The 22,322-nt window shown below is 40.3% G+C and overlaps 2 protein-coding genes across 2 annotated transcripts; both read right to left on the bottom strand.

Moving 5' to 3' along the window:
• Positions 1-3,203: 3,203 nt before the first annotated feature.
• LOC118109625 (uncharacterized oxidoreductase YjmC) lies at positions 3,204-14,531 on the bottom strand. The gene is made up of 11 exons (XM_035156901.2): positions 14,305-14,531; positions 9,314-9,462; positions 9,012-9,200; positions 8,558-8,619; positions 7,735-7,788; positions 7,490-7,588; positions 6,966-7,101; positions 6,223-6,341; positions 5,719-5,814; positions 5,523-5,633; positions 3,204-4,919 (listed from the first exon to the last, which is right to left on the bottom strand). The coding sequence occupies exons 1-11, from the start codon at positions 14,310-14,312 to the stop codon at positions 4,851-4,853; spliced, it is 1,092 nt and encodes a 363-aa protein (XP_035012792.1). The 5' UTR covers positions 14,313-14,531; the 3' UTR covers positions 3,204-4,850.
• A 4,611-nt stretch (positions 14,532-19,142) lies between these two features.
• Positions 19,143-22,322, bottom strand: ifitm5 (interferon induced transmembrane protein 5). Its single transcript, XM_035156903.2, has 2 exons — positions 22,006-22,322; positions 19,143-20,456 (listed from the first exon to the last, which is right to left on the bottom strand). The coding sequence occupies exons 1-2, from the start codon at positions 22,210-22,212 to the stop codon at positions 20,235-20,237; spliced, it is 429 nt and encodes a 142-aa protein (XP_035012794.1). The 5' UTR covers positions 22,213-22,322; the 3' UTR covers positions 19,143-20,234.

The raw sequence follows: 22,322 nt of genomic DNA on the forward strand, positions 1-22,322 counted from the left end.
TAACACTGCCTCCACTCTTGAAAAACAAAAGAAAAAAAACGTTCATTTGGCCTATCCTCTTAAAAAAGAAAGGGCCATGTGGTAGTGGGGCGTGGTCAGCGTCGGCTGCAGGAGGGAGGGAGTGGGGATGGGGTTCTGGGATCGGTGCCAGGGAGAGAGTCTGATTGTACACAGGTGTTCCAGTTCAACTAAGGACTCTCTCCTCTTTATCAGCAGTAGCGCGCTGGGGCGCGGGTTGGCCGGGAACCAGGAGATCACTCCCGGACTCAGAAACTCAGAGATACCAAGCTGTAAAGCTAGTTGCTTTATGTGTGATTTAAGTTTATGTTTGTTGACGTGTGTGTGTGGAGCGAATAAAGAGAGACATTGAAGACACCTACCTGATTCCCCTTGTGTTCATGACGAGGAACTCACAGTAACGCAGAGGCATTGTTACAGGCCACAAGTAAGAGATACAGTTTTGAGCTCTACACATGAGTCTACACATCTTCTGCCGAGGCTGAAAACACATCTCTTCCGACTACACCTTGCTCCGGCCCAACCCCATTTCAATTTGGCCCTATCCCTTGAAACAGAGTCACAAAGGGGTAGTGGTTGGAAATCTTCCCTACGAATTGGGACTGCCCGTCGCGAACCTGCCACGTCATCAGTGGTCAATGTAAACAGACGAGTCAAAAGTTTTGCCGGGATGTCATTGTAATAAAATGTTGAGATCTTATACAAACCAATGCTATTGTTTGCAGTTACAAAGTGACAAACCCATATAATATCCAAATAACATTCAGCACGCAGGTCCCAGCTTGCCGGTGATTCGCAAGGCATTGTGGTACCTCAGGTTTGAAGTGAGGTGGTCACAACAATCTCAGTTCCTACGCCTCAGTCCCAACAGGTATTGGGAACACTCTACCCCTAGCACGTGAACGCGGGAAAACGAAGGGGGAAGGGGCTAAGGGGTGAAATGCGATTGGGCCTTAAGAAGATAGTCTAAGTCAAGTTGCCTTTTTATATTAACTTGTCTTCCATATCATGACTGACAACAACTGAATTTCCCTGTTGTGTGGATCAATAAACTTTTATCTAATTGTGTCTTATCTTGAATTAATTCCAGAATCATCTGAAACTCATTTCCAGCCACGCTACACTGACTCGCTAATGTTTGATTTTAAAGCTTTAAAGCTCTTCATGACCCAGCTCCTGATTATATATGAGATCTCATAAAACCGAATGAGCTTTTAACCCGACTGGCCATGACACGATGAAAGTGCATTCTCACTACTGATGAAGAAAACGTGATATTTACTTCTCTTAAACAATAAATCCTAGTCTGAATCGGTTATAAACTGGTAGGAATTTGATGAAGCTGGGTCACTACCAAGAATATCGCTGCATTGAAGTCAGAGAAGCTAACATGGTTTGAAGCATCAATCAACTAACTTATTGTCAAAATAAACAATTTGTTTGAGAGAAAGTCACAAATCTGCATAAGAGCCTGAACAAGTGGATTTTATTTTTGACATATATTAGTAAAACATTTCCAATACGATATATTTGTTTAAAAAAAAGGCAAAGATTCCGAAGATGAAAGTGTTCAGTTACACATAAACTTTATTTAAAATAACTACCAATAAAATATAATTTACTAATCGAGAGCAAGTGGGGGGCGGTGTTGATGGAGCTACTAACACGTGACAGACGCAAAAAACTAAACAAAACAAATATCTCCTGGTGAAAAAGTGGCGACACACACGTTGAACACACCGACGAAGATGATGACATGTGTGAAAGCCAAACTCCGTAGCCAATTCGCCATATTCTACCCGCAGGTCATGTCTGACAACGGCCAGACACACACACGTGCACACACAAATACACGCACGCGCGCGCCCGCACACACACACCGAAGACACGCGTACTCAAACACACACACACACACACACACACACACACACACACACACATTAATAGAATGACTATTGGCCCTTTGACGTCTTTTAAATAACATAGACTATATAGATAGTCTAACGTTTCCTTCCACTATGCAGATGACACACAGATATACCTTCTGCTGAGACCCAATGACCTTGAAAGCCTAGTTGCTGTGTTAGACTGTCTAAATAATATCAACAACGTGCAATTCAACAACTCAAAGTCAGAAATAATATTATTCAAACCACCCAACCCCATCAATCACATTGAGCACATACTGTACCTGGTCATTTAATGTTAAGCCTGTTGCCAGAAACTTAAAAGTTCAAAATCAGAACCATCTCCAAAATCAAACCTGTACTTTCACACCCAGACTTGCAAAAAGTAATTCATACACTAGTCTTCTCTAGACTGGACTACTGTAACTCCCTGTAAGCCAAAAGTCACTCTCCCACCTCCGACTAGTTCAGAACGCAGAAGTTTGGCTCCTCACTGGTCTTAAAAGGAAACATCACATCGCCCCGATCCTTGCTTCTCTCCATTGGCTCCTTGTCCATTGTAGAATTGCTTTTAAGATTTTACTGATCACTTTTAAAGCACGCCAGGATCCAGCCCCAAGCTACATCACAGAACTGTTGACCCCGTATGTGCCTGCACATACCTTAGATCCTCAGGTGGAGCCCTGCTTGCTGTTCCAAAGTCAAGGTTGAAAACTAAAGGGCCCCTCAGCTTTTAAACGGCCTACCAGAGGAGATAAGGCTCGCAGAGTCAGTGACTTCTTTTAAATCACTTTTTAAAACCCATTTTTATAGACTTGCTTTCATGTGATGTTGTGTTTTTATCGCCGTCTTCTCACATTTTATTTTCCCTGTTCACTTATTTTTATTGTCATATTACTGCTTTTACGTGTTCAAGTTTTTATTTACTTTTCTTGCTTGTTGTCAAAGCACTTTGTAAACTCTGTTTTTAAAAAGTGCTATATAAATAAAGTTTCTTATTATTATAAACTAACAGACACACAACCAGACAAACACATGGCGGATGTAATAAAATCTATTCACTGTCTGTCTTCACAATACTAACTCTGTAGACATTAAGACAATGGTCATGTTGTCAGTATTCTTGATTGCATTGTTGGAATATCCCTATAGTTATATCATGAGATGACGTAAGAGGGCATGACAGTAGTGTGGCTGAAAAGACAAGGCTGCATACAGATAGGCCAGCATTATTTAAAATGTACTACATGTTGAAATATAATAAAGAAAATTCTGATGTAAAATAGACATCCAACTATGTACTACCACTTTAATTGAGGCTTTTTCAACAACAAATCACACAAAACTTGAGGCTGTTGAGTCAAACAATCATTGATCTATAAATCCATGTCTTTTTGATTTGATCTTTATTTTCATCGTCTGCAGCCCGCACCACTTTGTGCCCTTCAGGATACAGCTAAATAAATATATTCAACATTTTTAGCTCTTCAGAATGCATAAAGGAAATTAAAACCGAATAATGTGGTCCTTTGAACAACACTCAATAAAATGTAATGGTGTTAACCTCTTGGTTCTCTCAGTGATGATTTAATATATATGCCCAGTTACGCATTAATCTTTCCAGCTCCAGTTGCTTAAAATAAATCTTCTTTCTCTACCCGTTACCATGGTGAATGGTAGTATTTATACACCACATGCACGTTTAACATACTCAAGAGTTAACTGAAATGACTCAGAACAGCTGAACCATCTCAGGGTTGATCAGCACAGAGGTCAGGAGTAGCCTCAGTTTGTTGCTTTCTGTAAATCATATCACAAACAACACCAACATCACAGAATGAATGAAATGTAGAACAAAATTACCGTCAAAGTATATTGACGGTCTAAAAAGTAAGTTTACTTAGACTTGTGGTTATCTACAGACTGAAGAGGAGATTTTTTATTAAAATACACCAACAGCATATTTAGATTATGTTTGTGTGAAGTCAAACTGCTGTGTGGGATTTTGCTTTAAAATAAACTTGATTAATTCAAATTTTAGCAAGTTAATGAAAACGTGTCACATGAATAGCCAATACTCAATTGATGAAGGCAAACCACAAAAAAAGTTGATTTGAACATAGTTAAATCATGACACGCAATAATTAATAAAATATATTAAAGATGACATTCATATATATATATATATATATATAAATAAACTGTGAGTTAAAGGTGTGTTGATAAATGGAATTTTACAAATAAATTGTAACTCATGTTGCCATCTTGTGGTTGATATGCATATGGGTTCTTGTTTTGAAGATACAGAAGATGTTGAAAAAGAGTGATGAAATAAAAGGCATAGATGTAAAAGTTCGGGATATATATATATATTTTTTAATAAGGCACAAATGAATGTTGTTTTATGATAACCTTGGAGTAAAAAGAAAATCTGAACATGGTCCCATAGTCAATTTAAAATGCTTTTATACATCTTTTAAAAAATGGTTTAATTACTGGGAATGAGCCAACTGGCTCGTTTTTTTTAAACCTTTAAACATCACCACCCAGATCATTCACAGCCATCAGTCAAATCCGATGGTAAACAAGAGCTTCAGACAAATAATGTGCATATTTCACTCACAGAGAAACAACATCTTGAAGACATGTTTACATTTTGACATCTGCAGATGAATTATCTACAGACAAAAAAATATTAAAAATATGTTTTCAAAATGTCCCTTGAACCTTTGATCTTTTCCTTTCCACTTAACATTTACATGGTAAAATTTTTCCAAATGAACCTTTGTAAAATCTGCATAAGACATGACCGTCAACATGCAGTACATGAGGCCACATTCCCACGTTGCCCTGCGGAGGAGCCAAGGAGTCAAGAGGAGCAAAAGTGCCAGATTTCTTCAATGTTGAGAATTTCAGCTGGAATGATTATTGATCGGAGATGAGCTTGTCACATGGCAGCAGCGGGCTGACACCGATTTTCTGCGCACATTCATTCTGCAGACAAAACAAAAGGTTAGGTTAACTCAGCCTCAAAGAGTGTTTGCCGTAATGCACTAGTGGGACATTTAGGGTAATATGCTCAATTGATTTCTTGCAGAAGTTATGCCCCTTTTCCACCCGTCAAAAACCCACTAACATACATTCACTCCTGGATCAAATGTTTCTGCAGTAGAAACATTTCTTTAGTGTTTTAATTGGCTCTGGCCCCAATAGGCAGTGATGGAAACATGACACTTGGGTGAATGCGCCAATTTCTTCTTCCTCTTTATTGTTGCTGAACTTTCGGACATCGACACGTAAACAGCCATGAACAGGAACGACTCAACTGTTTAAAAACACCAATTATACCTGTTGATTTTGGTGTGAGAGTTATTAGATAAGATGATCGATGTCATTGTCATGTGTGTACAGTAAACATGAAGCTCGAGCGGGCAGCTAACTGTCTCAGCTTAGCATATGAACTAGAATGGGCCAGAGCGAGCCTGGTTCGGTCCAAAGATCAACCTACTGACACCTCTTAAGCTCACTAATACACCACATGCTCTATAGGGCTCCATGTGCCCGACTGTTTGGTGTCGTCACTTTCTGAAATCTTACCATGTAGTTGACAACATTGATGTGGTAGGGAATCCCACCCATCTCTTCACACTTCTTCATATTCATCCTCTCTGGGTCTCCAGCAGCCAGAACAGGACTCCCTGCCTCAGCCTAGGACCACAGAAAGAAGTTAAAATAGTTACTTTGCTTTAAACTTGAATAGTTTTTCAGCATTGCACCATTAGGATCTACTCACGGGGTCCAGGCCTCTCTGGATGGACAGCAGGTCAGCCATCCTGTCGTTAAAACCATCAGCAAAGTTCTCTGGGTTGATCGCCACGAAACACTGACCCTGAGAACATAGACAGGACAATGACCACACTGTGCACATAGAGCCAATAGAAAGTAAAGGGACTTATAAACATGTCAGAATCTGGCCAACGTCTGACTCTCTGATTTCTTTTAGATAACAGTGGCTGTAAAAGTCTGCTGATACAACTCGGCTCCACAGAACTCTCCCCGTCATGGCTCATTTATTTGCTGTCGTTAATAAATTACACTGATGCTTAGTCAACTGGGCAATAATAAAACAAACAGTTTGTTTATCGTTACTTTGGAGAGAGGAACGTAAGATACGTGGCTCCATGCAGGAGTTAAATACATTTCTAAAGATTCTCTTTCCAATCCAGATACAAACTAATGAGGGTTTTTGAAGTAACTATGTGTTCAAGTAAAAAAATTTCAAAAATAAAAAACGTACCAGGTCTGCAACACGATCCGTTACTTTCCACGTGCGGACATGTTTGCTGTACTTGGCGCCGGCCAAGATACCACAGAACACCTCCACCATCATTCCCAAACCGTAGCCTTTATATCCTCCTGAAACAAACAGACACAGAATGACATGAATGGAATGAAGTCGTTTAATATATAGAAAAAATCTGTATAGTATAGAAAACAAAAATACCATGGGGCAGAATGTACAATTATACAACAACAGAGTGAACTAGGATATTGCCCCTCCCGCCCATTAAGAACGCAAATTAAATCAGAACGATGTCTAAATTAGAAACGGTACATGTTATTACATGTGTGCCTTTTGCATTTCTAATGTAGTGAATGATAAAGGAGAAAACAGTTAGCTCTGTTTATTTCTCTTCAAAGAGGATGTGATCAATTTCATCTCCTGACTAATGAAAATAAACTTCTACGAGAAGTAGAAAGTGTGACGGCTGTTTCTGTGTGTGTTCTTTTACTCTACACCTGCAGCTGATGGCAGACGGATCAAGTCAGACACAGTCAGACACCTCGAACTCACCTAAACTCAGGGTAAACTGAGACAGTTGATAACCAGCTTCGTAGTGCAGGTTATCAGGACGGCTGATGTTTGGTTGAGTGAGGCCGGAAAACAAAAATATATCCTTGCTACGTTAAACTCGCTTTGCAGTAAAGGCCCCAGGATTTCTATCTCCCTGAGTTGAATGCCAACAGTTGGTTTCTGACCTGTGGCTTCACTGCCGCCGATGGGCACCAGTCCTCCTCCGTCTAGGACTCTCTTGGGATCTGTTGTCAGCTTTCCCTGAGCGTCACAGCCCCAGCCCTCGGGAATGGTGTCTCCACGACGCTCATGCAGCTCCACCTGTGCACATTACACATTCAGTACAAGAGTGGGATGACTTAACATACACACATATCTCATTCAGCTGAGAAGAACACAAAATGTGATGTCATTGTATCAGGTAGTCAATGATTCTGAGTAGTCATTTCTGTCTAATCATAAACTTAAATAAGGCTGGGTGTATATTAGTCAAATAATTCAAAACTTCCTTGTCCAATGAACAACCATTGTGAACCATGTAAAAAATCCATTCCGGACAAGTTTAGATATTTATCAGACAAACATGTGGTGTTACAGCTAAAATAATCCACATCCAGCTGCATGGGTGTGGCATCTCTCTGCATCAAGGAAGTGACGTGCAGTTTGTACGGCATGCCCTGACGACCTATAATGATAAACCTGATCACACCTTTCCCAGTGCCACTGCTGATGTGGCCATATCCAGAACAAAGCTGTCTCCGTCTTTGGAAGGAGCTGCCACACTGATGGGGTTGGTGCCCAGAGTGCACTGCAAACAGCAGGATCACAGTGTTAGGAGGGGACAGATTTTTTACATGCAATATGTTTATTCACTAAATAAATAAATAAAACTTCCAGAGTACCAAAAGACCCGCTCATAAGTGGCATGCGGTTTATATTATCAAATACATTTACCTCTTTAGCGCGTGAAGGAACAACCAGTGGGGATGTATTGGTAAAGGACATGCCCTGTGGTGGACAGAAGATTATTATAATACAAATAGAAAATATGTTCGGAAATAAATTACAGCTTCCATCTGGAAAAGAAAAATGAAATGAAACTGACAGATGTATCTAGTTTTTAAACTAGATGCTAAAAGCATTTACACAATCCTCGTCCATTCTTCTCCCCTTTTTACATGAACTGCATCAGACTTGCAAAGATAGAACAAGCCTTAATGAGAAAACAGGAGCTCCTTCAAAACCAGTGGTGGGGAACCTCAGGTCTACATCAAAAGAATGAACTTCTTTATTGAACTGTCCACAAGGACTACGTGTCTACCCTCGTCCCACTCACACCTCAGCATGTTCAATTAAAGATCTCTGTAAAGCTGAACCAAATCCCACACAAAAACCATTGCATCACAGTTCAGATTTTGTTTTCTTTCTCATCAATGCTTTCTACACAGGTCATCTGTGTCCACTCAGAGACAAAGTCCAATAATCCAATAATCTACTCCCATGACCTAGATTCATTGCTTCATGTCTTTGCCCTCACCCCCATCTCTTCATTTTTTTATCATTACCCAAAGCCTTCACCCTTCAAACCTTCCTCCAGTCCCTCAATCATTTCACTTCACCTCCACCTACATTGTGCAATAAATTATTCTGATCCATATGATTATCGGTATGGTCTTTGGTAATGAAATAAAATAGGGGAATCTTAAACAACTATTTGTCCTCAGCAGCAGTGTAAATTTTAAAGATAGGTCAATAGGCTGATAAATGCTTCACTCACAATCATGTTTTCCTTCAGAGCTTGCATTGCATAGTATCCGGCAATACCATAATGATTGGAACCTACAAATGAAAAGTGGCATTAGCACACATGGTTTAAAAGAAATGGTATTTCATTGTCATCAAGTGAGGCAATAAAATCGACTCAAGAGGGATTTTATTGCTGAAATTAAAGTGAATTGTATTGAAACACCAACTTGCTGAGTGCTTATTATCCAGTCATTCATCTTAACTACAGTTTACTGTTGTGTACCAAATACTATTCATCTTATACCAGGGAAAATAATTCCTGATGAACACTGAACATTGAGTCTACTCAAATAAAGACTTGTATCTGATGTCTGAGCATTGTTGGTGTGAAACATCGGCTCACAGTAAACAAGTTAACATGGTCTGAACCTTTATTGTTGTGGCCTTCTACAGTGTTGATGCAGTTAAAAAAAGACGGGACTGACCATGTGCCACCACCCAGCCAATGCCGACTTCTTTGGCTTTCTTTACGGCCAGATTCATACAGAAGTTTCCCACCACAGGACCCAGGAGGTTCTTCCCATCCACCAGCGCAGTGGCCACGCTCTCCTTCTCTATCATAGGCTCACCGTCCTTGGCACAGATCCCTGTCTTGATGTCCTTCACATACATGTCTGTAAAAAAGTACAGCAATAGTTCTATTTTAGCCACTTCCTTATTCCATGCAAACACAATTGTGCTACTACCTTAAATTAAATGTGCAGATAAGTTCCAGCAGAGCACTAACCCATCCTGTTGAGTCCATGGCTATAGTGGCCTCTGTGGTCTCCTTCCACCAGCACCTCAGCCAGGCTACGAGCATGATGCGGCTTGGTGCCAACAGCCGTCATACATCTCTCAATGAAGCCCTGCACCTCCAACTGGCTGATCAGACATCTGCAGAGAGGAAAAATTGTATCAGATGTGAGAGGCAGAAATCTTTGACGGAAACGCTGGAGAAGAATCTTTTTGATGACAAAGAGCCAGTCAGACACAAAGGTTCTCGGTTAAGGCACTTTAATAGCATGTTTGGGTCAATACTGCACATGCAACTACACAGATATCCACAAAAGAGAAACCCACAACTTGTATAGGGTTAGCATATACAGGCTGGTATAGGGATAGGGACTCTCCTACACATCTGCAAACCATCAAACAGGCTGCACACCTACTGGTGCCTATGGAACAACATATGCTTGAGGAATGTAGCATGAAGCCATCAGCAGATTGTCACACAACAAGGAATAATTGGTTGAGCATGGTTCAATATACAAACTAAATAGCAAGATGATCACATCATTGTTGGAATCTATTTTAGCTGCAGCAGAGTAATGCATTCAAAAGATGTAAGACAAATAATTAGCATAACATTTCTTAAGACATTACAACAACATAGACACAGACAAAAAACCTAAATCCAAAACAAATCTGTCAACACAATGAGTTCTAACAAGGAGTTAACCATAACAAAAGCAATTGCTGTAAAATCTTGAGAGTTGCATAACTGGTTCAAAAAACAGATGCTCTATTTTCGACATCAACTTTTTGAACATTTAGGTCATTCAGTGAAAAAAATGTGTGGGGAGAATAATGGAAAACTGTCCTCCAGCCGTTACTCAGGAGGAAACGTGTGTAAATCAAGATCTGACAGAAGCAAGAGCTCAACAAGAACTCTGTGTACGACTTCAAGTCCCCCCCACCAATCTTGAGCTGTGAGCAAAAACACACAACGTGACGCTTTACTTTTATCTGACACCACTGTGCTCTGAAGTGTTACATAATTGAAAGATCCCTCCCCATCTTACAGCAAACACGCTGAAGTTTAACACTGATCCAATGATTCAAAGCAGAGAAGTGTGCTGAGGGTTAGATGAGAAGATGCCACCGTCATGTGTGTACAGTAAACATGAAGCTACAGCAAACAGCCAGTCAGTGAGGGTAACAAAAGTATCAGCACATCTAGACTGTAAAAACTAAACGTCAGCATTTTGACTCCTGTTGGTTGGCAGTCACATCCTGAAGTCTTGCGAGTCGCCTGATAACAGCTTAATAAGGATATTTACTGGCAGATAAACTCCCCCAATACTGCACATGCAACTACACAGATATTCACAGAGGAGAAACCCACAACTTGTATAGGGTTAGCATATACAGGTTTGATAACATGTGGATCTATCACACAGACATACTGGTGCCTATGGAACAACATATGCTCGAGGAATGTAGCATGAAGCCATTGGCAATTTGTTACACAACAAGGAAGAATTGGTTGAGCATGGTTCAATATGCTGTACAAACTAAATAGCAAGATGATCACATCATTGTTGGAATCAATTTTAGCTGCAGCAGAGTAATGCATTCAAAAGATGTAAGAAAAACCTCAATCCAAAACAAATCAGTTCAGTCAACACAACAGTTTTCGGTTTACATAAATGTTGGACTCTGATATCCGGTCTAAAAAGCAAACCAAGGCAAATGCAAAGTTGCCAACTCATGTCATAAAGGTCAACACTTCCATTGCCCCACATTCTGCAGGCTTTGGCAGCATGGACAGTGCCATGCTAACTCAAAGTTTGAAGTCTGTGTTTGCGACACAGACTTCAGAACCTGTAAACATACAGATGATGTAGGTCAAACAGTAAATTCCAATTGGGGTTGCATTACTACTGCAAATAGAGTTCAGCAGAAACATTAAGAAGGTTTGACCACTGTAAACTAAATTACAACCTTACTGTTGACTTTGCAAAACAACGATAAGCTGAGTGAAGATTGGAAGTAGCAGGACATTATGTTCCAGATGTTTTGGAAAAAACTTTCTTTGTCCAAACTTTGAAAAATTGTATCACTGTCTCCGTCAAAGTTTTATCTATTTATATGCACATATTATTGCTTATACATTGTGTAAGCATGATAAGGAAGTATAATTGATCCACCTCAAAGTTGCCTATCATTCACAGTTTACAACCACAACCTGAAGGAGCAGCAAATGAGTCGTAAAAGTTGAAAGAAATAATAATGTGACATTTATCGAGATAAATATAGATATCAACTGAAGGGATACGATCTTTGCATTTTTTCAATTCCCTATGCAGTTAGTTTAATTAGGGATTAAGGAGTTACATGTTTGACTAAATGCATGACAACATTCAGCCCACTTACTCTTTGAATACACATTACAAAATTAGATAATGTTCCAGGGTAAATTTCAATAAATGTTGTAATAAAGGACAATTTAAGTAGAAACTTAATGATCAAGTGCCATTTCTACCAAACGCTATTCAACTGGAAAAGGACGACCACATTGATGAAAAAATCTTGTCTTAACACTGATTTTTTTTTTAAACAACCCACATCTGTGTTCCTGAATTGTATCATAGAGTATGCAATGTTCCTTTCTTTCTCCTCTATTCTCCTTTATTGCCCCCAGGTTTCCTCCACTGAGCTTTGTGGTATGTGGTGGTAAGTGTTTTGTCGACTTGTGTCACCAGTTTAGGAATGCACCATGATTGAATCCAGACCTAGGCAGGAGTGTAGGCGGGCTGGCCTCTCACTTCCTGTGCAAAGAAACAGTTTTTCTGTACGAACGGCTTCACCATTGACTGATGCACATCAGTAAGAACCTCTGCATTGAGCATTGAGACTGTATTTGGGTGATTATCGTGTGATGCATCACTTTTTGCTGGCTGGTTCTAGTTTCTAACAAGGATCTAACCATAACCACATGTTGTGAGAGTTGCATAACTGGTTCAAAAAACAGATGCTCTGTTTTTTTTCAACTTTTGGAACATTTAGGTCCCTCACTGAAAAAATGTTTGGGGAGAATAATGGAAGAACTCTTATGACCTCAAGTCCTCCCCCCCACCAATCTTGAGCTGTGAGCAAAAACACACAAAACGTGTTGCATTACTTTCATCCCAGACATCTGACACCACTGTGTACAGAATTGAAAGATCCCTCCCCATCTTACAGCAAACACGCTGAACTTTAACACTGATCCAATGATTCAAAGCAGAGAAGTGTGCTGAGGGTTAGATGAGAAGATGCCACCATCATGTGTGTACAGTAAACATGAAGCTACAGCAAACAGCCAGTCAGTGAGGGTAAACAAAGTATGAGCACATCTAGACTGTAAAAACTAAACCTTAGCATTTTGACTCCTGTTGGTTGGCAGTCACATCCTGAAGTCTTGCTAGTCGCCTGATAACAGCTAAAAGAAGACATTTTCTGGCAGATAAACTCCCCCAATTAGATGTTAAATAATTCAAATTTAGAGACTGTATCTGGATTAAATAAATGAGGCAGATTTTGTAACATTTGGATAAAACTATGCTAGGCTAAGCTAACTAGCTACTGGCTCCAGCCACAGTATTTAGCATACAGATGATTTATAGCACATGTTTCCTACTAATAGCAGAAGGTCAAGCTTTAATTTGACCTCACTAGAAAATATTGGAATCAGATGTTATATTTACCCATTTATACATGAATTCAGATTACTCTTGTGTATACGAATCACCTGGACAGAGCTAGGCTAGCAGCTTTCCTCTGTATCCAGCCTGTATGCTAAGCTAAGCAACAAGCTGCTGGCTCCAGCCACATATTTAGCACAAAGATGTGAGAGTGGCATCAATCTTTTCTCTGTAATAAAAGAATTTGTGTATTTCCTTCAATGCACTTTAGTGCTGCCAAGTATATTTTCCGCAGGTCAAACCTTAACTTGACCTCACTAGCCAATAGTATGTAGTGAAATCAATCAGTTTTGCATTATATTTACCAGTTAACATATTAATTCAAATTATCATTGTGTGTTTGTAACATTTGGACAGAAGTAGGCTATTTGTTTTCCTGTTTTCAGTCTTTACGCTAAGCTAAGCAAACCAGCCACATATTTAGCCTACAGATAAGAGAGAAAGATCAATCTTCTCTTGGCAAATAAGCTAATCAGTGTATTTTCTACCGTGTAATAAAGGATTTCAACAGCAGTAGTTGAGTGTATTTTCAGCAGAAGGTCAAGCATTTGACCTCACTAGCAAATATGTAAGCCTAGAGAACTCCACCAAATTCAAAGCTGCACATTCACATTATATTTAACAATGCATACATTAATTCACATTATTATTATGTGTTCTCATGTTCACGTGACTCTGCAGAAACCGCATGATATTGCAGTGGAGGATCAAATAAAGCACATTGAATTGAGCTGTTGGAAATCAAAATGTACATATCTGCATCATTGTTCTGGTGAGGCTTCACATAAACACGCACACAAACAGAGGTTCAATTGTTTGCACTGGTCTTTGAAAGTTAAAAGAAGCACATCAGCCAGCGAGCATGTGAACACGATAGTCACTTGTGCAGAATACATGCTTTGTGCACAAAGGCAGAGCTTGTAAACTGATAGAGCTGCAGAGATGCACACAATTCTCCGTTAAAACCCTTTCAGTGGAGCTGTACTTATTTCCTCTACTTCCTCATTGTAACATATATTGCTGACAACCACAAACTGTCCATTATGAGAAGTTGACTGAAGTTAAATAAAGTCCTGTATTTGCATTCATTCGAATTTGGGAGCAACACAACCACAGCATTTTGCTTGAAGTGTAGTAGAAGTAAAGAAGATGCATTAAATACTGAGGTGCAGAACAAGCAGGCCTTCCTATTTCCTGTTTCAGTTTGATATCTGCAGGACCCTGTCTCACCTCTGCACACGGACACACTGGGACTGGAAAGAGGTCTTACCTGCTCATGTTGACTGTCCTTGATGCTTCCACAGGTCGGTGTACGTCGTTCCTTCCTGGTTGCAGCAGCTTGTGACCTGCAGCTGGAGTCGATGATCCACTATGGACTCCACCTCCTTCACTCTCAGGCCCCACACAGCAGGGTTTGGAAACGCCCCCGTGTCGTCGAGTCTCCCAGGTATCCGGACTCCTGGCGGCCTGGGTGTGTTCAGTGGGAGGGTTTTTGGAGGAGTGGCCTGGAGGAGGGAGGGTGTTTCTGTCTGCCTCCTTCACGTGGTATCAGTGCATGATACTATGAGAGGGTGAGGAGGTGGGAAGGTATGTAAACTTTGCGTGGTGTTGCTGCACAGTTTGACATTGTCCCCTTGCAGGGAGGCCACCAAGAAGAATATCCACACAACCTTCATTTAAGGACTTCTACTGTAGGTCACCTATAGACTAATCAATTAAGTCAAAATAATCTGTTCTCATTTGGAGTGACATTTAACCATAAGATAATGGCCCTAAATGTAGCTGTGTGCATACATATAATACATATATAATTATTCTGTGTAGGCATTATGCCTGTCCCTTCTTAGAGTGACAAGACACCCCTTACTTACAAACACATACAACCTCTAAGATGTTGTATCATATTTTTAATCATACTACATATAAATACATATATACATAAAAACATGTGGGGGAAATGATAAAGAGAATAGACATAATAAAAAGAAAAATCTAAATGAATTCCAAATGAACTCAAAGAATTATATGTATTAGAAATCTGTCACTCGATTTGATAATGAGCTTTTTTCTCTTCTCCCAGGCTTTCTCCAGATAACTGTCTAGTTTTCATTAACTTATACTTATATAAATTAGCCTACTTATATAAATTATAAAAAGTTTCCACACTGTACAGGTACATAGTGTACCTCGTGAGACAATGTGTAAATTTCTGTTTGTACAATTATATATACAGAGGATTTTTCTCTGTACATGAGAAATATTTTTCTCCTCATCTCCTCATTCAAATAAACAATGATTTTTCACTTATTGCCCCGGGGTTAACCATGCAAAGTGTCCTGGGTAAATCTTTGTAATTGCACATTATAATAAATGATCATGCACAATGCGTACTGCATATAATACTGACAGGACTAGTTCCTTTCAGTTGGTTGTGCAGTCTGTCTGTGAAGCAAGAAAAAAGTGCTCAAAGGAAGTGGAAACATGAGACTTGCTTTAGACTTGGGAGTTTTCAGTTACATAAGACAAAAACTTCTAATCATTCTGAGCATTGCTCCCTCTAGTGATGCTGATCTGTGCTTCAGATGCACTTACTCCCGATCATCTCTTTTAGATCAAGTCCACCATTGTACGTCTTGAGCTCAGGGTGGAATGTGGGAGTGGACGAAAGAGGAGCAGAGGAAAAGCAAAACACAAAGTTGAATCTGGCTTCAAGCTTATCCTTAAGGAATAGGAACCTGATTATGATCTGGTTGTCACGTGTTTTAGTCTATTTTTTACAATATTATAATTTACACCATCATTAGAAGAGCTGAATGCACACAAATCCGGACATTTCTGAAGTTCATCAGGCCACGGGATCAGCCACTCACTCAGAAGGATGGTGAAGATGCACACAGCAAACTGCATATAACCTGTTCAATGCACAAGTGTGATCCATTTGGACACAGTCCACAGAGTTGGAACACACTAGTAGAAACATAATGAATCTCAGATGTTGGCAAGCTTGTGTTCGGACACATTTCCCTGATCTGCACTGATCTGCACGTGAATGAACCGAGTTCACGTTTGCCTTTTAAATGTTCTCATAGACAGAAAGAAAACAAGATAATGATAATGAAATACTTGGGTTAGGGTTACCCTAATTTCCTAAAATACTAGTTATAAAACTGTTGTGAGTTATGAACTTCAACCTCATTTAACACGACAAATAAAACTCTAGAAAAAAAGGCTTATCTTATTCACAAAGGGGAGAAAAGTTAATAGCTGTAATGTGGCAGTAGCTTAATGTGGCCAGTGTTAACATCTATGAATATTTTTGATAAAGTCTTAACCTGACTGAATCTTGCTCTTGAAACTGGGTGTGGAAACCAGTTTAACGGCTCTACAAATTACCGGTCACATTACACAAGAGCTTCTATTGTTCCATGTTTCAGGTACTGTAACCAAATCATGTAGTAGCCTGTGCATAGATACAATAAATGTACAACATTTTGACTAAACTCTGTGCCCAATCACACATTTATGGTCTGGATATTTTAGAGCTACAACCTCCTGTGTAGAGGAAATCTCACCCTTGTAGTATTGGCCATAATCAGTGGTTTACTGTTGTGTTCTCCGGCAGTCAATGACAGGAATTGTCCATTGCTGCTTTCCTGCAGGCACTGTACGACATGCATCGGTTAAAAATACGGGTTGAGACAATGTGTTCGTCTGTTTACCAGCCAGAGGATTCCACTTGTCTGCAGTTAACCCCCGGGCTGGGAGGAGTACAACTGAAATGTCAGGAGGCACAGTGAAACCCTGCTGCTGCAACTTGGAAACATGGATCATTTAGATGTTAATAATTTTCTTTCAGAGGATGGTTAGTTTACATTTGATTACAGTTACTTCTTAAAAATGCTAATTGAAGATAGTGCCTAACTTTTATACATGATGTAAATAATCGGAGTTTCATAAAGAGTCCAATGTGGTGATCAGCATGTCTCAACAGGAGCAAACAATGAATCAACAGCTAATGTGTCAGGAGCAAAGATGGTATCTGTAGATGGACGACACGTCTCCACTTCATCCCACTTTCCAGAAATATCCCGGACGCTGCCATCTTGTGGCGATTAAGACATTTGGATCCACAGTCTACACAGTTGCGATTGGGGGAGGGCACGGCAGTATTGAAGTCCAATGCACGAGTCAATCTTTTTATAGCATCAAATAACTAATTAAAACCAAACTTACTGGAAAAACTATCACTTGTACAAACATCAGTGTGACAAGAACTACCTAAAATGACAGAAACCACTGAGAAAATATGTATTTGATCTGTACTTGGAAATTGGGAGTTTTTATCTTAGTCCATACCGCAATCATATAACACCGAAGAGTCAGGGTTTATGCTGTATACTACAACCAGCCAGCCAGCAGGGGGCGATCAAGACACTGTGGCTTCACTTTTGGAGAGCAGTGATGCCGTCCATTGTGTTTTTTAACAGCAGCAAACAAAGGCTCAGATCAACAGTTGCTTAAAGAGTGTGTGTTTCAGGATGTTTGCATATGACTCTGTGTACTGCACGTCCTGCTCTCTCCACTTGCATCTGTGAACAGGGGTGAACAGGGGTCTGTATCTGTATATGTGTCGCAATTCAGACGAGGTTGCTGTGAAATGCTTTGAATAGTCTGGGCGTAACCTCAGAGTTGCTCCCTTCGCAGGGGGGGGGCAGCTCATTTTGGTTGATGTCTCCTATAACTTTGGTTTGATCGTTAATGTATTATTCATCCTAACCATGTTACACAGACTTTTACTACCTGATGATAAGTCTAAGCTATACCCCTTACTGTTAGTAAAAACATATTTGTGTGTGTGTTCTTCCAGCATGTCTTCCAGGCAGAAGTTAGCGCCCTCTCCCTCTGCAGTGCAAGCCTGTAATTCTCCACTGCTCGAGGACATCTGTAAGTCATTCTCTCCGACCACAGGAGGAAAATAGAAAGTTGGAAGCTTGAGGCTGTGATTTGGGTATGTATAAATAAAGTAGCGAGCAGAGGAGAGGCTGCTAATATGATGGCATTACAGAGGGTGGGAGGTCAGCAGGAGCGGGACACCCAAGTCATCAAAGACAAGGGAGAAGGAGCGGCAGGAGAAGTCAGACCTCAACGGGATATGGTGTCCACATTTACTTTCTGAAGAGCTTCTTCGCTGGGTTTATTCCAAATTCTGACGTGTACCAACTGGAATCATTCTCAGCTATCACATCCTCCTTGATTTACATGTTCTAATCATCACATACTGCATGAGATGTTCGTTAACATGGCTACACATTATACACACAGTTCAAATCTTTAGAATGACACTCAGAAGAGAAACTTGGCCCAAGCCCAACAGTCCCCTTAAATTCAAGCCGCACCAAATTTCACACATTAATAGATATCAGCACCCTAAACATGTCTGATTTTGTTTCATCGGGAACCATGAATTATTCCCTCGTGAATCATTGAAAACATCCTATTTCGCAATGTTAAAGACAGCGAAAATAATTTCCTGGATCCGCCCCCTGAAAAGCCTGATGGGTTGCCATGTGTTGTCTTTGGAAACATGGACTTTGGACTTTTTATTGCGTTCTAATTTATTATTACGTGTTCCAGCACAACATACAACTGTGATGGTGATGCTAAAGGCATTGGCTCAGGCTTTGTAGATTTACCAGGACCACTGGAGGAGTGGATACGAGCCCTCGTACAGCTGCAGGCTTTCAGACTGCTGTTAACTCCTCTGTAGTGGTCTGCCCGGGCAGCCCTGCCTTACAGCTGGACGGCACATATACACTTCCCTTAAATGGTATGTTCTGTTTATAGCTGGTACAGCAGCGAGCTCACAGCTGGGATGAAAACAACCATGCCTCGCCTGTTTCACACAGACACCACCCAAGGATCAAACTCGAACATGGAGCCCATAACCATCACTTTAAAGTTGGGTGTAGGTGCTGCAGCAGAACCGCAACCGAACTTTAAAGCATTTGAACCTTCATCTCTTCATCCCTGTGTTCATTAGCTGAGAGGGGATCTGAAAAAGACCTGAACATTTTGGTTTTGTTGGTAAAAGGAGAAAATGAAGGTTAGTTTGTTTTCTAATACTGAGTTTACAGTATCTGTTTTATTAAGCTCACTCACAAGAGGTTGGAAGAAGATCAAGATACGTAAAACAACAAATAAATGAATAAAATACATGAATAATGACAAAATATATGTAGCCTATTGTAGCAGTAATACAATTTAAAAAAAATTCTTTAAGACATAAAATAGAGGACTATCAATGAGAGGTGAGTGTTGATCGTCCTTTGTAAAGTGGCTTCTCATCATCACGGTTTTCAAACTCCACAGTCATCTGTTCTCTCCTCTCTCTCTCTCTCTCTCTCTCTCTCTCTCTCTCCTCTGTCTGTGCTGACCAGAGGGAACTTCAGCTGTCATCCAAATTCCACATTCATCATAAATACAATAAATAACAACAAATATGACTCAGAGTAGCTGCATGCTCAGTCTTTCAGTCTGGATTCAGCTCTTAGTCATTCTTCGTTTTATATTTTATTTCAGGCATCTTCAATCTTTTCAGCAAATTTCTAACCATTTCTGAGAGACTGGCAGGTGCAGGCTAAACAGCCTCTAATACTGGCATTACAATTAGGAATGTACTGATACTAATGTTTTTTAATTAAAAATACAAATTAGGAGAAATGCCAAATGACAGGCACTGAAAATGTATCATTGGTTGACCAATTAGTGACCTATTCAAAAGTCTTATGCTTTATTTATCATTTTTTTAAATGTGTAGCTCTCAGATATAGGTCAAATTTCCTGTCTAGTTTTGTATTGACAAAATATTTGATTTCAGCATTTCAGTATCGGTGCATCCCTTGACAGTTATTCCTATAACACACAACCCCAATTAACATTTACTTTTACCAATAGGGATTATTTTAATACTGAACAGGTTTTCAAAAGCTCGGCAGTCTCTGACGTCCATACAGAAAAGAACGCTAAGACTTGTATCACATGCCGTACTCTGACTAAGGATATAAGAAGCTGTCACGTCTGACCTAATCTGCTGAGCCTAATCAAATGCCCTCTCCTGACGGTGACTGTGAATGGGTCGACATTTTGAGATTGATGTGTTTGTTTATTTCTTTCTTTTCTCTCTCCCTCCCCCCAGTCGATCTACCAACTGAAAAGTTTGAAGAAGTTTTTGAGGCCGTCCTCTCCGAGGAAGTCGAACGAGCCCTGGGACGAGCCCAGGTGGACGAGCAGGAGGACGATGAGGACGACGGCCAGGAGTGGGATCAGCATGTTCCAGCCGGCCGCCAGGATGTTGTACCACTTGGCTTTGTCCGAGCACTCCTGGGCCAGCTGCAGGTTACCCTGGGTCTTCTGGTCCCTGGCCTACACACACACACACACACACACACACACACACACACACACACACACACACACACACACACACACACACACACACACACACACACACACACACACACACAATGTTTGTGTTTATACCCATGTAAACAGTAGCTAAGTGTAGTGACAGCAGGAGACCAAACAAAGACATGTTATAAAGTTCACTTGTGTTTTTCTTTATAACCAGTCCAGACACAACTTCTCCCATAGTTCTGTGTTTTTCCACACACAGTGCAGATAGACTGTGCAGTTGGCGAAATCTTTGAGCTGCTTCCAAGGCTATCTTAGTATTTCTTGAAGCAGACTGGGCCAAATCTTTCCCCAGCACTCTCTAATTTCCCATGAGTACTTGCCCATTAGAGAGATGCCAATTACACCATTTTTAACTCCCCATGCAGACAAGCAGCCAGTCCCTGTCTTTAATTTGAGCATTGAGCCAATGCACGGCCTGGCCTGTCATTCAGAGCGGCACCCTACACACAGACAGAAATAAAAGACTTAAATAAAGGGTACCCACACATCTGTGGTGTAACCTTTTTATTCAGGTGATCTTACAGTCTGTCCCACCTTGCTTTACTGGGAGTGTTCAAGGATCTTTTGGTCGTCTTACAAGTGAGAAAAGATTTTGTTTAAGATTTTGTTTCTGCACAGCCCCATTCCTGTGGTGACGGGGACACCAACCTTCTACTGTGTGTGCCAGCTGACCAGGGACAATACCATGTCCCTATACACACACTGCTTTTCCCCATTTTTCAAACAAAAGTATTTACATGGCATTTACATGGCGGATCAAATGCTACTCAATCTACTCAACCTGTTGCCAAATTCTGGCAGCGCAAATCCTGACATGGCATTTTTAACCTTGACTTTGGCAGAGAAGTAAAAGCCCATTTCCACTTGTTGTTTTAGAAATCGGTCTGTGCTTCATTTCCCAATATGGCATTTGGCCCTGCCAACTGTTCTGTGCTTATCTTGGCAGTTTTGCACATCTTTTGTCTGGTACTGCCAAGCTTGCATTACAGAGGGCTTCAAAATCATGAAAGAGATGGTTTTGTTGCAGATTGGGTTGCATCAGAGTGGCCTTATAAAAATGTAGAGTGTATTGTATTATTAACTAGTTTCAAAATAGTAAAATCTAATATTTCTGCCTTTGTTGTGTTCAAAATCACTCACCACTTAAAATTTAAAACAATTCTACAAATATTGGTTATTATTAATAGAACATAGTTTTTTAGACCCGATCAATCAGATGTTAAAAACATTAAAAGAACAGTTAAAGTATCGATGGCAAATTCAAGTATTTTCAAAAGACAGTGACAATTTTTATAGATCCATCTATACATCACAAAGTGTGTCCTCCAATAATTGCTGCAACATCCTTATTTAAACATAAAACAGTTCACGCTCTTGCTATCTTCTTCCTTTTGACAAATTTCTTGGTTACTTGGCGCGTTATAATAATATGAAAATAATGGCCCAAACTTAAACTAATCACTAAGGCTGGCACAAAAATAAAAGACAAAGAGCTCACCTTGATGGAGTAGATGAGAGCCACGAATCCCAGGCAGCAGAAGTTAACGTACAAGGTGTTGCACAGCGACCAGAGGAGATAGTCTCGGGGAGGATTCTTGCCAGCGTTGCCCATGTTCACCACGGTGGATCCACCCGGCTTACGGACAGACTTGCAGTTGGTGAGCGGGGTGCAGTCGGAGGGGAAGTTGTATGAATGGTTGTCCATGGCTTCGTTAAATCAGGAGTCTCGAATAGAATAGATTGCTTTGCGAACTACAGCTAGTCCTTGTGTACAATCACTCGTTGGAAATTAGTGCCCCCCTCTGTTTGAGACGT

The sequence above is a fragment of the Hippoglossus stenolepis genome, chromosome 5 (genome assembly GCF_022539355.2).
Source record: "Hippoglossus stenolepis isolate QCI-W04-F060 chromosome 5, HSTE1.2, whole genome shotgun sequence".
NCBI lineage: Eukaryota > Metazoa > Chordata > Actinopteri > Pleuronectiformes > Pleuronectidae > Hippoglossus > Hippoglossus stenolepis.